The sequence below is a fragment of the Danio aesculapii genome, chromosome 1, assembly GCF_903798145.1.
Source record: "Danio aesculapii chromosome 1, fDanAes4.1, whole genome shotgun sequence".
NCBI classification, from domain to species: Eukaryota; Metazoa; Chordata; class Actinopteri; order Cypriniformes; family Danionidae; genus Danio; species Danio aesculapii.
In genome coordinates this window covers 7,005,992-7,022,835 of record NC_079435.1, presented here as the reverse complement: position 1 = coordinate 7,022,835, position 16,844 = coordinate 7,005,992, and the positions used below count along the sequence as shown (strand labels likewise).

General features: G+C 33.8%; 1 protein-coding gene across 1 annotated transcript in view; it reads right to left on the bottom strand.

The window, feature by feature from the left end:
* Nucleotides 1-16,844, bottom strand: part of xpo1a (exportin 1 (CRM1 homolog, yeast) a) — a 30,194-nt gene that overhangs the window by 1,468 nt on the left and 11,882 nt on the right. The window contains exons 12-23 of the mRNA XM_056456448.1: nt 16,546-16,743; nt 15,154-15,292; nt 13,951-14,132; nt 13,252-13,408; nt 11,655-11,953; nt 9,648-9,831; nt 9,371-9,477; nt 9,092-9,286; nt 6,905-7,073; nt 5,698-5,832; nt 2,539-2,698; nt 2,353-2,449 (exon numbers count right to left, since the gene is read on the bottom strand). Of these exons, the coding sequence (XP_056312423.1) occupies nt 2,353-2,449; nt 2,539-2,698; nt 5,698-5,832; nt 6,905-7,073; nt 9,092-9,286; nt 9,371-9,477; nt 9,648-9,831; nt 11,655-11,953; nt 13,252-13,408; nt 13,951-14,132; nt 15,154-15,292; nt 16,546-16,743 (2,022 nt within the window). The remainder of the gene's footprint in view (nt 1-2,352; nt 2,450-2,538; nt 2,699-5,697; nt 5,833-6,904; nt 7,074-9,091; nt 9,287-9,370; nt 9,478-9,647; nt 9,832-11,654; nt 11,954-13,251; nt 13,409-13,950; nt 14,133-15,153; nt 15,293-16,545; nt 16,744-16,844) is intronic.

Sequence of the window (16,844 nt, the reverse complement as noted above, 5' to 3'; positions counted from 1 at the left end):
ACAAAAACTACTACAACAACTGCTACTGCTAATACAACTACTACAACTACTAACAACAACTACTACTCCTACTAATACTACAACTAATATGACTATCAATACAACAACAACAATTACCACAACAACTACTACTACAACTATTATGGCTATTAATACAACAAAAACTACTACTACTACAATAACAACTGCTACAACAAAAACTACTACTAATAATAATACCACAACTACTAAAACGACTACTACAATACGACGACTACTACTACTAATGATAATAATAATAGTAATACCACAATTACTACAACAACAACAACAACAACAACAACTACTACTATTAATAATAATAATACCACAACTAATTCTACTACTACAACAACAATTACTACTACAACTAATATGACTATTAATACAACAAAAACTACTACTACAATAACAACTGTTACAACAAAAACTACTACTACTACTACTACTACTAATAATAATAATACAACTACTAAAACGACTACTACAACTAATAATAATGATAACAACAACAACCACAACTACTAATACAACAACTACAATACGACTACTACTACCACAACAACTACTACTACAACTAATATGACTATTAATACAACAAAAACTACTACTACAATAACAACTGTTACAACAAAAACTACTACTACTACTACTAATAATAATAATAATAATACAACTACTAAAACGACTACTACAACTAATAATAATAATAATAACAACAACAACAACAACAACCACAACTACTAATACAACAACTACAATACGACTACTACTACCACAACAACTACTACTACAACTAATATGACTATTAATACAACAAAAACTACTACTACAATAACAACTGTTACAACAAAAACTACTACTACTACTACTAATAATAATAATAATAATACAACTACTAAAACGACTACTACAACTAATAATAATAATAACAACAACAACAACAACCACAACTACTAATACAACAACTACAATACGACTACTACTACCACAACAACTACTACTACAACTAATATGACTATTAATACAACAAAAACTACTACTACAATAACAACTGTTACAACAAAAACTACTACTACTACTACTGCTAATAATAATAATACAATTACTAAAACGACTACTACAACTAATAATAATAATAACAACAACAACAACCACAACTACTAATACAACAACTACAATACGACTACTACTACCACAACAACTACTACTACAACTAATATGACTATTAATACAACAAAAACTACTACTACAATAACAACTGTTACAACAAAAACTACTACTACTACTACTAATAATAATAATACTACAACAACTACTAAAACGACTACTTCTACTACTATTAATAAAACTAATAATAATAATAATAATAATAATAATACCACCACTACTACTACTCCAAGTACAACTACAACTAATATGACTTTTAATACAACAAAAACTACTACTACAACCAATACGACTACAACTACTACTAACAACAACTACTACCACAACCACTTTAACTAATACGACTATTAATACAACAAAAACTACTACTACAATAACAACTGCTACAACAAAAACTACTACCAATACTACTACTACTACTAATAATAATAATAATAATAATAATAATACAACTACTAATACAACTACTACTACTAATAATAATAATACCACCACAACAACTACTACTAATACTACTACTACTACAACTACAACTACTAATAACACCACAACTACTACAAATACTTCAACTACAACAACTACTACGATCACAACTACAAATAATAATAATACTACCACAACCACAATTAGTATGACTACTACAACTAATACAACTACAACAACTACTAACAACAACTAATAAGACTACTACTACTAATAATCATAATAATAATAATAATAATAATAATAATACCACAACAACAACAACAACAACAACAACTAATAATAATAATAATAATAATAATAATAATAATACCACAACTACTACTACTACAACCACAACGACAAAAAACAACAACAACAACAACAACAACAACAACAACAACAACAACAACAACTACTACTACTACTACTAACAACAACTGCAACTACTAGAACTACTAATAATACAAATACTAATACAACTACTACTACTACTACTACTAATTAAAACAGTTTTTTTATCACTCAATGATTATCATCATTTTTTAAATTATACAAGTATTTATTATACAATATTGTGTGTATTAATATTATTATTTTATAAAATAAAATAAAAAATCATCATTTAAATTGAAGTTTTATTTCATCTGTGGTCAGCAGCCCTTGAAAAAGGAAGTAAAACTCAACCAGGAAGTGACATACCTTGATCTGCACCAGGAAGTCCCTGAGGTGCTCTTTAAAGGCAGGAATGTCCTGATTTAAGCTGAACAAACCAGTGACAAACACCTTCACCTGCGCACTGAAAAACACAACACACACAGAATTAGCATAAACGCATTGTGAACACACACACACACACACACACACAGTGATAACCACATAACTTACTCCTGCAGATGTGGGAAGGCCGTCTTCAGCAGGTTGGCCACGTAGTCCTGCACGTAGCCCTGATTGTTACTCGCCGTACCTGCGTTCAGAGCCACGCTGATTTTACCCTCCTCCACCAGGTTGAACATGTAGGCCAGGATAGAGGCGTGCATCGTCAGACCTGCACAGCACAAAACCACACACTCTTTATTCATTTAGCAGACACTTATCAACTTTAAGCAACTTACAAATGATGAAGCAGCAACATCTACAGTTGAAGTCAAAATGATTCGCCCTCCTGTGAATGTATTTAACATTTTTAACATATTTACCAAATGATGTTGAACAGATTCAGTTTTTCCACAGTATTTCATACAATATTTTTTCCTCTGGAGAAAGTCTTATTTGTTTTATTTCCGCTACAATAAAAGCAGTTTAATAAATAAAAAAATATTTAAAGGTCAATATTATTTAGCGCCCTAAAGCAATATTTGTTTTTAATCGTCTACAGAACAAACCACTGTTATACAATAACTTGCCTAATTACCCTTTAAATGTCACTAGGCTGAATACTAGCACAATATCAAGTCTAATGTTAGGTACTGTCATCATGGCGTAGATAACTTTTATGTTTAGAAATGTATTGAAAAAAAATCTCTGTTAAACATTAAAAATATTTTTTAAAAATGAAACTATTACAGAATTGAGTGTATAAGAAAGTGTCTGGTGCATAGCGAGAAAAAGAGCGTCTCATACAGGTAATTGGTGAAATTCTGAACATCCCTGACAATGTTTTCCCTCAACACATGGAGTGTTAACAAATCATTGAATCAATCTTTAGGTTTACTTGAGTGTTCATTTAGTATTATCATTAATGCTTTATTTAGGCATGTTTATATTAACTAATGAAGGCAACTGATAATCATAATGTAGGTTTACAGATTGCATTGCTCAGCATATACGGATACCCCTCACACATCTATCACTTATATTCATTAATTTATTTTCCTTTTGCTTAGTCCCTTTATTCATCAGGGGTTTGCCAACACGGAATGAACCACTAACTATTCCAGCATATGTTTTACACAGCGGATGCCTTTCCAGCTGCAACCTAGTACTGTGAAACACCAATACACTATGGTCAATTTGGTTTACCCAATTCATCTATAGAGCATGTGTTTGGACTGTGGGGGAAACCCACACTAACACAGGGAGAACATGCAAACTCCACACAGAAATGCCAACTGACCCAGCCGAGCTCGAACCAGTGACCTTCTTCAGGGTTTCTGCAGGTTTCACAGAGTTAATTTTAAAACTTTAAGACATTAACACCATTACGAATGAAATTTTAGACTCATAAAGGGTTAAAGGCTAAGGGATTTTTCAAATGGCCCAGATGGAAAAGACTTTTTTTTTGCCCGATCAAAATTATTATTATTTTTTATAATAATTTAATAAAACAATAATAAAAAAATTCTTAGCAAAATAATTTAAATAGTGTAAAAACAAGCAAGCTCTACTTACTGTTACCCATACACTGTTTTTTCCAACAAACTTTTTTAAAATAAAAAAAAATGAACAAATGATTTAAGTTTTAAAAATTATAATAAACTAAATCAATGCACGACAATCTGTCCAGGTCACTGTCCTCAACAGTAAATACATGGAGCACTTTTAAACTAATGTTATTGTAATGAAAATAATTAAACAACTATGATAAATGGAGTAAAAACTACTATTTAAATAAGTTTAAAGTTTTATTGAGATTTATTGCTGGCGATTGTATGGGTTTTGGCCAGATTGAGTAGCAATACATAAAGAAAAATGAAGACCCATTTAAAAAAGATTCAAGGCCTACAACACAATATTCCAGTAAATTTAAGACTTTAAGGCTCAAAATTTGGATTTTGAGATTAAGACTTTAATACACTGCAGAAACACTTTTCTTATTGTGAGGTGACAGTGCTAACCACTGAGCCACCGTGTCACCTATCTTTTATTTTAATATTTTAAATAGGATACAATACAATATTATTTCTGTGCATATACATTAGTCAAACCTAAAGCTAAATGGGGGGGGGGGTGAAATACGATAACGATCCAAAAATGGGTACACCTAAATTATATGTTTGAGAAAATATTAAATAAAAAAAATGTATAAAAGGTGGGACAAAAAAAAAAAAAAAAAAAGAATTTTAGGTTGAAATTATGTAATTTTGCAATATTTCTCTTGAATGTAAATGTATTATCTTTCTATTTCTTAAGACGTTCGGTGACAATTATTTTAATAAATATATATTTTTGTTCAAATCCACCAAAATATATTGTCTACATTCACTGAGAAATTAATATAAATATTAGCTTTCAAAATGGGCTGTACTCATTTATGCTGCACACTGTATGAGCCATATTGTCTTCACGTTATAGAAATGTGATGCAAATTGGATTTTCAAGTGATTTCTATCATGTAATTAGCATTAAGCAAGCAAACACATTTATACAAGAGACATGCGTGTGCATTTCACAGTGGTTTCACATAATTATTTTAAGCCTGATGTTCATAATATGTGTTTGTACTAGAGGATGTTTGTTTATACTTTTTATTGTTCTGCTCTAAATACAGTAAAGCCCAATTTATACTTCTGCCTCAAAGGTTACGCACGTAGCCCACTCTGCTGTGAGCATTTATACTTCTGCATTCGCTCTAAATAAATGCTAGTTTGTGGTCAGGTTTGCATATATAGTGTTGCAATTCTTTATAGCTGTTCTCAGATCAGTCCACAAATAGTGGCGACTAAAATTGAGCAGATCCTGCTGGAGCTGGAGCAGATCCGATGATAAAAATGACTCAAATTTAAAGTTAAAATAAAATCAGCTTGTTTATGTTCTCATTATTTAGCATTTTGAAACATTTATGAAACATTTTAAACACATTACTTGTGCATTTTAACATTACAATGATAAGAATTTGAAAGTAAAAGTGTGTCCATATCGAATTATAAGAGTTTGCATTAAATGTTCCTGTTTAGTTTCAGGTGAATAATGATCTGATCCTGTTTTCCTGACTCCGATATATTCCCTCAAGCTGCTGTGTAACTAACGTAAAGCATTTTTGCTGGAAAAAACGGATCGATTAGTAACACTGTCAACATGTCACTGCGTTTCTGCCTAGCAACTGACCGGCCGTGTGAGACGTATCCGTGACAACAGAGAAAATGTGCTGCAGGATGTCAAAGAAGTAGGTCTGATAGAAGCTCTGAGCTGCTGCCTCTTCCTGAGCGATGTTCTGCAGCATGGTGAACAGGATCTGAAGACCTGGAGAGACAGACAGAGCATGATAATTAATGCTAGACATGATTCAACAGAGTATATACAAGTATCAGAGAGTGAAATTCAATACCTTTAAGACCTTTAAGACTCTTTTCCTACATTTTAAGACCTCATAACCATTTTAGGTTTCAACCAGAAACACTAGCAAGATTTTAGCTTACAGTATATTTACTAAATATTAATGTAGGAAACTAATCCAAAACTAAAACATTATTCATATACTGAAGAAAAATCTAGCTAATTCAGCAGGCTGCCACCTAAAGAGCTGCAGAAATAATGGTGTTGCCTTGTTTATTGCAGTAAACAAAGCAGCATGATGTCAAATCTAGCCTGATTTTATTGATTTCATAAACTACACAGCACCCTGATCTTCGCGGATTTAATTCAGGCAAACTTTAGCATTCAACCATACAATGCATAATCAAAAATCATCTATAATTTAATACCTTGAAAAAAATTGCATTTAAGACATTTTAATACTTTAAGGGCCTTAAATTTCTCTACATTGACTTATCAACTTTTAATACTTTAAGACTCCGTGGACACCCTGTTTAAAGGAAGCAAACAAACACAATCATGAACGTGTGGCCTTTAAAACCTGCATACAGAAATAAGACTCAACACCACATTTTGTAAATTCAAGGGCAGTCAGAAGACTTTAACATTGAGTGTTTATATGTACTTGTTCACATTTATTTAAATAACTATTAGTTGTGTATCAGCTTAAAGGGTTAGTTCACCCAAATGACAAATATTGTCAAACATTTACTTGTTTCAAACCTTTGAGTTTCTTTGTTAGACACAAAAGAAGATACTTTGAAGAATGCTGAAAACCATTGACTTCCATAGTATTTGTTTTTCCCCACAATGAAAGTCAATGGTCACAGGTTTTCAGCATTCTTCAAAATATCTTCTTTAGAGTTTAATAGGAACTCAACGGTCTGGTATCACTTGAGGGAGAGTGTAAATAGTGAGATTATTTTAATTTTTTGGGTGAAGTATCCCTTTAAAGCTTGATAATTAAGTTGTGTCTGATAAATCTACTCTGTCTGCTCACCGGTGTCTGCCACATTCCTCATGGTGTGTTTGAAGGCCCAGATGATGGAGTCCAGAACCAGTTTGAACTGTGCCGGCGGGATGGACAGGAATGCTGGGAAACACTGGGAGTTGACAGCTTGGAGCAGGTAGAAGAAATGCGTTCTGTGCTCGGGAAACTCTTCAAAGTTCTGATGGAAAGAAAGAAAAAAAAAGTGTGTTGAAAGCAGGGCTGAAGAATGGGGAGGGAAAAGAAAAATCTAATTGCTATTTTTCCATTTAAAACCATTTTAAAACGATTTGCTCATTGCTATAAAACACACATTTGATTTAGATTCTAATTTATTTCATAATAAACATTACTAAGTTTATGTAAATAAAAGATAATACAATAAAGAAATATTAAGAGCTGTTAAAAAGTTTATTGTAACAAAAAATTAAGATGACAATTTATTTAATTGGCATTCCAAATGTGCATAAGCAACCCAAACTCAGTAAATGCTGCTTTAAAATGTAAATGTTCTCATGAAACTAAGAAAAAAATAAATCTGCTATGAGACACAAAGCATTTAATCATGAGCCATGTAACACATTTATTACATTTTCTTTTGTTTTGCAATTAATAATTGAGCTTTGTTTAAAAGAATGAACATATAATACAGTACCAGACCTATTCTAGTCTGACACAGGCTAAAATAATGATCCATTAATGTATTCACTAACATGCACAAACAATCAGTATTATCAGTTTATTACAGTCTTTTCAATTTTGTTAATGTTAGTTAGTGTCAAGTTAAATAACGTTAATGTTAACTCACTGTGCATTAATGTTAACAAGCAACAACTTTTTAGTAATGCATTAATGTTGAACTATGAATAATATATGCTTTATAAAATTGCTAATACTTAGTTATGTTAGTAAATACACCAACAAAAAAAAATGAACCGTTTTCACATTTGCGGGTTTCTCAGCAGCGGAAGTTGTCATAGTTGGTAAAGTTAGAGCGCAGAGAATGGAAGAGTACAACAAATCTTTTTTTTTTTTTTTTTACAATCCCAATTGCTGACATAAGAAAAACTCCACGATAATGTTATCAAGACTCAGAAAAACGGGGGAAAAAAATTGTGAGACCAATAAGACACTGGCAGCCAGAAGAGAGAACAGCATCAAATTTACTGTCTTGCCCCCATAGACACTGCATTGGAAATATCTCAGACAAGCAGTAATTTTTGTTTAGTAATTTGATGTAAAGATGATACAATAAATATACATGTTCATATGTTGTTTTTTTTTAATCTAAATAATAAAAACTTCAAAGGATTTAACATTCTGATGTGTTTAACAGTCATTATAGTCTTGTTTATTTATTTATGTTTTAATGCCATATCAGCTGCATTGGCTAAAACATATACTAAATATACAATATATAATCTTAAAATCATATCAGTTTTTTTAAACATGCATTGTAAAACAAAAATACAAAAAAAAAAAAAAAACGCGTAGCAACAACACTGAAGAGCCATAAATAATCTTTTAATTTGATTAAAGATAAATATTCTAAAATTGCTCCAGAAATTGCTTTAAACATTTTACTTAAAATATTTCCTGAATAAAATCGCTCTCTAATATCATTTAAAAATACACATTCTATTAAAATATGTTTTATCATCAAAATATTCTTACACAAGTCACAAATAGGTTTTTTTGCCCTTTTAATAAATATGCGGGTGTCATATTTAATATAATAAATGTCATATAAAAGCGTCATATAATAAATAAGTCTTCTGTCCGATTCTACATCTCGCATGTACAACCTGGTCATGTCTATTTTCAAAACTGCAATTATTTCTTTCACTTACAAATGAATTTACTTCATACAATTTGTTATTCCTACATTCATTCCATTTGCCATTTCTCATTAATATACAGATTTAAAACTGGTTTAACATCAGACACAGGGATTTTACATTCTGTTATCTCCAACTGTAGGGCTTCCTGAGCTGCTTTATCTGCACGTTCGTTTCCAATAAATTCCATATGACCAGGTATGCAGCAGAAAATAATAATAAAGTCTTTAGTCTTTAAAAGGTCCACTTTTTCTATTATGTTAAAAATCACAGGATCATTATAGTCTTGTGGAAAGGATCTATTATTCTAGTGTTACCTGAGACAGTGTTGTTGCACTAGTAACAAACATGAAAGACAAACCTTGTTGATCATTTCGAGAGTGCACTCAAACACTGCGTCGAATATCTTGGGGATCTCTCCTGTGATATGAGCGCCGAGCTTGTTGACGATGGTGGCCATAGTGCTGAGCACCTCAGGTTCTCGAGCAGCTGGAACGTTCCTTTGGTAGTCAATGAGGACCGCCTCTAGCAAAGGTGGAACAAAGTTTTCTCCAACCTGAAAACACAAGCACAGCGTTTTATACTGCCGTCACATTGTTTTGGCATGAGCGCAGACTGATTCGGGATCAGCAAAACTCACCATCTGGGGGTCATTGGAGCGGCTGACCCATCCTGAGATGAGCTTCAGAGTCTCTCTCTTCACCGTCCGCATGCTGCGTATCAGGGGCTGCTTGGTCACCATCTCACCTGCAGAGACACAAGTCAAACATGAGCCAGTTGTTGAGTTCTAAACTCTACAGTCAATCCAATTCTCCAATTATCCTCACATAAATGAATGAACTATATTGTTCAGCACAGTCTAGTAAAAACTAAAACCTGGCATCAGAATAATTGTTTTGCCTGTGTGTGGGTCTCACCGTTGCTCTGGATGGCGGAGGAGATGTTCTCACTCAGGCACTTGTAGACGTTCAGCATGTCCAGGTAAATGCGGCCCAGCTGCAGGACGAACGGGTGACCCACAGCTTTACACGCCCGCACGTTGGTCTTCAGGATGCTGCCCAGCTGACGCACCGTCTCCGGGTCCTTCAGGATGTCCACATTCTGATCCAATACACAAATCATGGAGTTTGAGTTCACATGCTTATTATGGTCCGTTTCCACTGAGGTACAGTACGGTACGGATCACCTTGATCAGGCTTGCGTTTCCACTACCAAGGGTACCCTTTTGGGCGTGGTGAATGACAGTTTCAGAGACGTCATTTTTACTCAAGGAAAGTCACAGTAAAGCCGTACGGGTCGTTCACATATCATACGAGAAGCACTTCTCACAAAACAGATGCTTTACACACAAATACTTGTGTATAAATGTTTATAACTAACCTTCTATGAACATGATTTGATTATAACTACAGATCAATGATAGTGCAAAATAGCCTACTGTAAGGTTTGTAATTATATAAAATAAATAAATGCAACATATATGAACACATACAGGCCCTTACAGTCTCCGATAAGTTATCAATTACAGATAAACTACACACAACAGACATTTAGTCCTTATGAGAGGTTTGCTCTAACTGTGGGCTATATTTCGTGTTGTTCTTGAACCCAAATATGTATCTGTAATCCTTACTAGCACATGTAGCCTCTGTTAGAAAGTAATTCCGTCATCTGAGTTCATAATAGTCCAAGAGGTGATGATAGTAGTTAAACATGGCAGTTTGTTCATGTTATGTTGCAGAAAGGATCATTTGCTGCTGTTTTTTTTTCAGCTTCTCCTTTGTTTTTTCGCACTTCACTCTCACATTTGTCCCCTCTAAAAGGGATTAATAATGCGCACGTTATTAATATAAGCTTAAGAAGTTCATTATTTAAAATATAGACGCGGGGCGAGCTCTCTGGAAAAAGTGAAATCGCTCACACTTTTAGACCGGCTCGTAAAGCAACAACATTACTTGGCAGATTTTGTTTTTCTTGGCTGTTCATCAAGGCAACGGCAAGGTTTGTTTGAGCTCAGATCGACCATGGCTTGTTATTATATGTATAAATTATTATGGTGTAATGTCTCGGCTGTGTTTTTAAAAATGGCGTTTCCTTTGTTTTCATTCTCCTGCAACAGCGAGTGACATATCTCTGTAAACCAACAGCGTTCAGCTGCGTGTCTTGCTCTGCCTTTGGGTACCCTTTTTTTCGTGCTAGGTACCCTTTGCAAAGGGTGACCAAAAAGTGGTACGGTTTGCTTTTAGATACCCTTTAACAGTGGAAACAGCCATAAAAGCATACCCAACCGAACCACTCAGTGGAAACGGGCCATTAGGTTCAGTTTTCACATTAGATTGTATATAAAAATGCATCAAAAAGAAAAATCAAATTATTATTATTATTTTTTTTACGTATATTTGAGTTTAATTGCTTCTGGAGTCAAAACAAATGTAGGGTGGGATTTGATTTTATTCATGGCTAATTCTTTGGATGAGTGGACAGTTGCAGTTTGCGATTGGTGGATCTTGTGTGAGTGGCAGGTCGCTCCGCCCTCAAGCCAGCCAGCACCAAAAAAAAAAAAAAAAAAAAAGAAGATATTTAAGAGGGAGGGAATGTTATTTAGATTTTTTGTTTTTTGTATTTTGTCAATAAACAATATTAATAATAATGTCGTATAAACAAATAATTTAAGATAAATATGGTAATTTTCCAGAAAGGAGTAATTTGTGCTTTATAGCGGACTTTAGTAAAAAAAATAAATAAATAAATAATAGAAAGAAAAAAAAAAAAAAAAAAGTCCTCTAAATGACCCTGTCGGGGTTTCAGCTGGAGCATCAAGTTCTGCGCATCAGAAAACTAATCAAACACATCTCACAATGAGTTCTCACTAGAGATACTAAAATTACTAACAAGCAAGCATGTTTTTGAAAATAAATAAATACCTTGGTGGCCTGCTGGATGATGCTGTCCCACACCTGGTTGGGGAGCAGCATGTATTTCTCGATGAGTCGCTCCTGGACGGCCTGGTCTGTCTGTGCGCCGATCATGTAGCCCACGGCCTCATAGAACGTGTGCACCTGCTGCGGCTGCAGGTCACAGATGATTGTGTTTATGTTGTTGAGGATTTCATCAATGAACGGCATCACCTCTCCCACCTGCACCTGCACAAAATGCCTCCTGCACTTCTGAGCGATCTTGATGAACGTGTCACAGGCCATGTCCTGGACACCATCATGCGTCTCTGCGAGCGAACAAGAGAGAGAGAGACTTCAAAATTGTATTTTAGGAAAAAAATACATATACAGGATTCCCACTCTTTCATGAACAGCAGATTTATGATCTTTTTAAAGCACCATTCATTTCAAATCAAGCACTTTGTAATTCGCATCCCAGCATATGTATAGACAGAAAAGTCCTTACTGTACTAAACATTTCACTTACACTTATTGACATTAAAAATCAGACGATGACGTTTTGAATGTGCCATTTTCAAACATTTAGACTGTTTCAAACAGTCATGTTCAAGAACTTGAATAAAATTTGTTGAATTCAATACAGGTAATATTTAAACATGGTTTCTGAAATATTGATCAAATGTGCATTATTTGTCATAGTTCTTGTGCAAGACATAAATTTAGCATTTTTAAACTAAGAATTTCTCCTTTTTTTCCTAATTTCAGACAGCAGCACGGTACAACTGTTGAAATGACGTCCTAAACAAATTTCATTTCAAATTTAATTCAAGCACTTTCAAGGACCTGTGTTTTAGGTACTTTCCAGGCCCTGAATCCATGTCTGAAATTCAGGTACTTTCAAGAACCTTAGGAACTACATATATAAAAATTTTAATTGTACTTTAGCTAGAAAAAAAAACAACAACAAAAATAAACCATGGATGATATGTAAAAGGCTGCTCGAATATGGCAACAATTCTAATTACGATTAGTTTGGTCAATGCTTTAATCATGATTAATAATTCATCATCAATCATGAGTGTCATGATGATCATGATTGTTTTTTTATGAGTGGGTCATATTACCAAAAAAAACCTTTATAAAAAGGAGTGATTTATTTAAATCATGGTATATATCAAATATATAATTTCTGTTAAATAGTTGCCATGAGATCATTCAGCATGAGAACATTTCATAATTCTCAACACCACAGATTACTAGGGTAACTAATATTAGGGACCAAAACAAATCATCAAAATTATTGAAAATAATTAAACTGTTTATATTAAAGAAAAATAAAAAAAAACAAATGAAAAGAATAAATTTAAACAAACAAAACTCTGCTTTTTAAAAGTTCTGCAAGTCTCAAGTGTTCAGTTAAGAAAAATTAATAATTTCAATGTAAAATAAAGAATACTCTTTACTGCAAGAACTTTTTGTTTTAATAAAAACTACAAGTCCCTCGCTATAAACACTTTATCCATTACTGTATTTTCATAATTGCTGGAGGCTGACATTGAAACTGAAACAGTTTTATGATTAATTGTACAGCCCTTGCATGAGGGACAGAAAGGCGTTTCCTCACCATGCATGAACTCAAAGAGTTTGTTGACGACGGTCTTGAGGAACTTCCAGTGAGCCCTGAGGAATCGTGGGTACTGGCCGACGATGTACATTATGTTGGAGGCGATGATGGCCTTGTTGTCCTTCCCTCTTTTCTGTTCACACAGACCCAGCAGGTCCTGACACACAGAAACACTCATTAAATGTTTTATTTGCACTACATTAACACAACATGCTAACAATGCTAAAATTAAATCATTTTTACCACAACAGTGCACAAACTACTGATCAGATATTTTTGAAAGACCCTCCTCTTGCTCCCTGAAGCTGCATTTCATTTAATAATATTGTGAAAAGGAATAATAATTTAGCAATTTGAAGCCATTTTATATGAAATTCCTTCCTGTGATTCAGAGCTAGATTTTCTGCATTACTCAGTGTCAAGATCAAAAATCACTGTCATGATTTAACAATCAATATACAATAATGACCATCATCATCATCAATGTTGAGTAGAGTGCTTTTTCTGGAAACTGTTATTTATTTCAGGATATTTGAATAAATTAAAAGAACTGCATTTTTATTGCACTTAATAAATAAAAGACTGTGAATACTGTATAATAATATACAACACTGGCTACTTTCAGATGTACTTAAACTTTTCTTACATCATCGTTTCCTGATAAACTCTCCGCAGTAATAAACATGTAGGAATAAACACCTTAATGACGGTGACGAGGAATCTCTTCTCGTCCTCCTCATGCATGGCTCCGCTGATGGAGCCGATGGCCCAGCACAGCGTGTTCAGGTTCCTCCAGGACCATTCGGTGCCATTCACCTGATTGTGAAGCTTTTCAGTCATGATCCGCTCCGTATCGGCATAATCCAGATGAGTCAAGTAGACTGGAGAGGAGAAAGAGATAAAGATGAAGCCTCTTCTAGCAATGTTCCCACTTTAAACCAAACTTAAATTCACTGACTTCCACAGACTAAAATGCTGAATTTTCATGACATCTAATGAACAGAAAACAGGCCACTGTTGTGCTCATTTATTGATAATATAATATTAAAAAATATATGTTAAAATTATGGTTACATGATATTAGGAATATATATATGTGATACACAATATTGAGTGTAGCAATAACAATATTTCTTACAACATAAATACTTACAAAATGCTATTTTATCAGCAAATTAAAAATAAAATAAAAACTGATGTTATGATAATACTAAAATAAATAGGTAATAGATATTTATAAAAATTAAACTGTCAAGCTGCAAACATTTAGACTTTAAAAAACAACACTAATGACTGAAAACATTGGTGGAAATTCTGATTCTTATTGGCTGTTGTCATTTTCCTCTTGTCTCCCAGCATTAGTGTTTATTTTCAGCTCAGAAAAACTTTTCAACTAACGGAGAAGTGTGGATGAAGATAGTAGTGGCCACATCTAATTGATCAGACTTGAATAAACCTCTGTACGCAGCACACGAATGCTTGGCATATAAAATTTGTTCAATTTATCGTACTTATTATCATTTGCATATACCATTATTGTGTTGACAATCATTTTGATTATATTGTGTAGCCCTAGTTAAAACAATGACAATAATAAAATAGCTTAAATATCAATTTGCAGAACTTTATCAGCCACAACAGTGGATCATTTTACTATATGCAATATATAATAGGCATTAACCATGGGAGAGAAAAAAGCTGTCCAGAAATTAAATATTGATAAATGGAAACTAATATTTAAAGTAGCAAACAAAAATTCCTGATATTCCATGAATAGGACAAAACCACAATTCCTTGATATTCGATGTCTGTAATGGACCTTCTAAAATTCCATAACATTCCAGTAAAATCCCTGAATGCATGATGTAACATCTTTTTATATGAATGATAAGCTTAGATTACCCAGAGTCTCCCTCATGTTCTTGTAGAGGTTGATGGAGTCTGTGTCCTTCATGAATTCTCTCACCACCTCGCCCTGATCATTCTCCACCACTAAAACCTCCTCTGGTTTGGCCATGCGACTCACCATTAGCAGACGCACCTGAAAAAGAGCCAAGAGTCAAGAACACACTCAGCTTTTCCTCCCACCATAAAACTGTGAAGTGGATTTTAGACGAATTCAATAAACGCAATCTTATGATACTACATTGAAGCACCCATGATAACAAAATCATGCATGCTTCTAAGTACTGCAAATAGTTGTTAAGAATTTAAGCTTTTATTTGACACCTTAAACGAATATTCCGATTGTTGCATTTCAGCGTTGTTCATCACAGCACCAAATGCTTGATGGCTTAACAGAGTATTCATTTTATTATTTTGACATATTAACATATTGACTCAATTTTTATTGACCTGTTGCTTTACAACTTTATCAAAAGATCAATTTTTTTAAACATTAATTTAAAATGTATACAACTTAACGTTTTCCTTTTTTTTTTTTAAACAAGTAAACTCGTTTTTAATTGAATAATTTGTTGGAAAATGTGTTTACTCTGAATATTTAACAATAAATCAACCGTTCTTTTTGTTATTCCTAGTGTTGCTTTAAAACAATGGTCTCAATCCCTGGAGGGCTGCAGCTGTGCATAGTTTTGTTTCAACCACCTCCAACTCACACCTGCTAAATAGTCAATAGTAGTCTTGAACACCTTTATTAGTTGGATCAGCTGTGTTTGATTAGAGTTGGGGCAAAACTATGCAGAGCTGTAGCCCTCCAGGGATCGAGTTTGAGACATATGCTTTAAAACCTTCTTAGGGCTCATTCGCACTATTCTTCTAAGAACGGGTTTTTATAAAGGTCCATGTGATGCGATATTTTGAAAGTGATGTAATAACGACAATAACGGACCAAATATCTGGACAAAGCCACAATGAGCGCCTCCTCAGCCATGATAGAATGGTTAATAAAACAGTTGTTATGGCAACTTTCCACTATCAACAGAAGCACTCAATGCTTTCTCCTCCTCTAAGCTCTTCTGATTGGTCGTTTGGTTCACTGCTTTTGGACCTGTCAGTGAATTGCATGCACTTTGCTTCAAAAGACGTGAGCATAATGGTCAAACACATCCATCCAATACATTTACATTGAAAACCAGTAGAAAAGTAGAGTTTTGTGATGGGAGGAAACAAAATAAATAAATAAACAAATAAATAAATAGCATTGAGTGAACAGCTCCTTATGCTTAGGTCACCATCATGATAATACTTCAAATTGCAATAAAAGCTCAGCAATTATCATCACACAAAAAAAAAAAAAAACTAAGTTTAACACTAGAGAATTAGCTGACTGACCTTGGAGAGCACGGGCAGGTAAAGGTGTCTGCGGGGCGGCACGTCGAAGTGTTGGCTGGTTGAGAGCAATGGTGATGTGGATGTGGAGAAGGGACTCTCTCTGTAGAGCTCAGCAGCCAGATGGTTCCAGTACTCCAGACAGATCTTGAAGATCTCAGTCTCCTCCACCTCAGACACCAGCAGCATGTAGTGCAGGGCCTGAGCACATGGGAGGCAGATTCAAGTTGCATGATTTATCATTTTAGCATCGATATGGCAAAGTCACATCGCAGTATGTTCAACGTCGAGTTGGGATAATA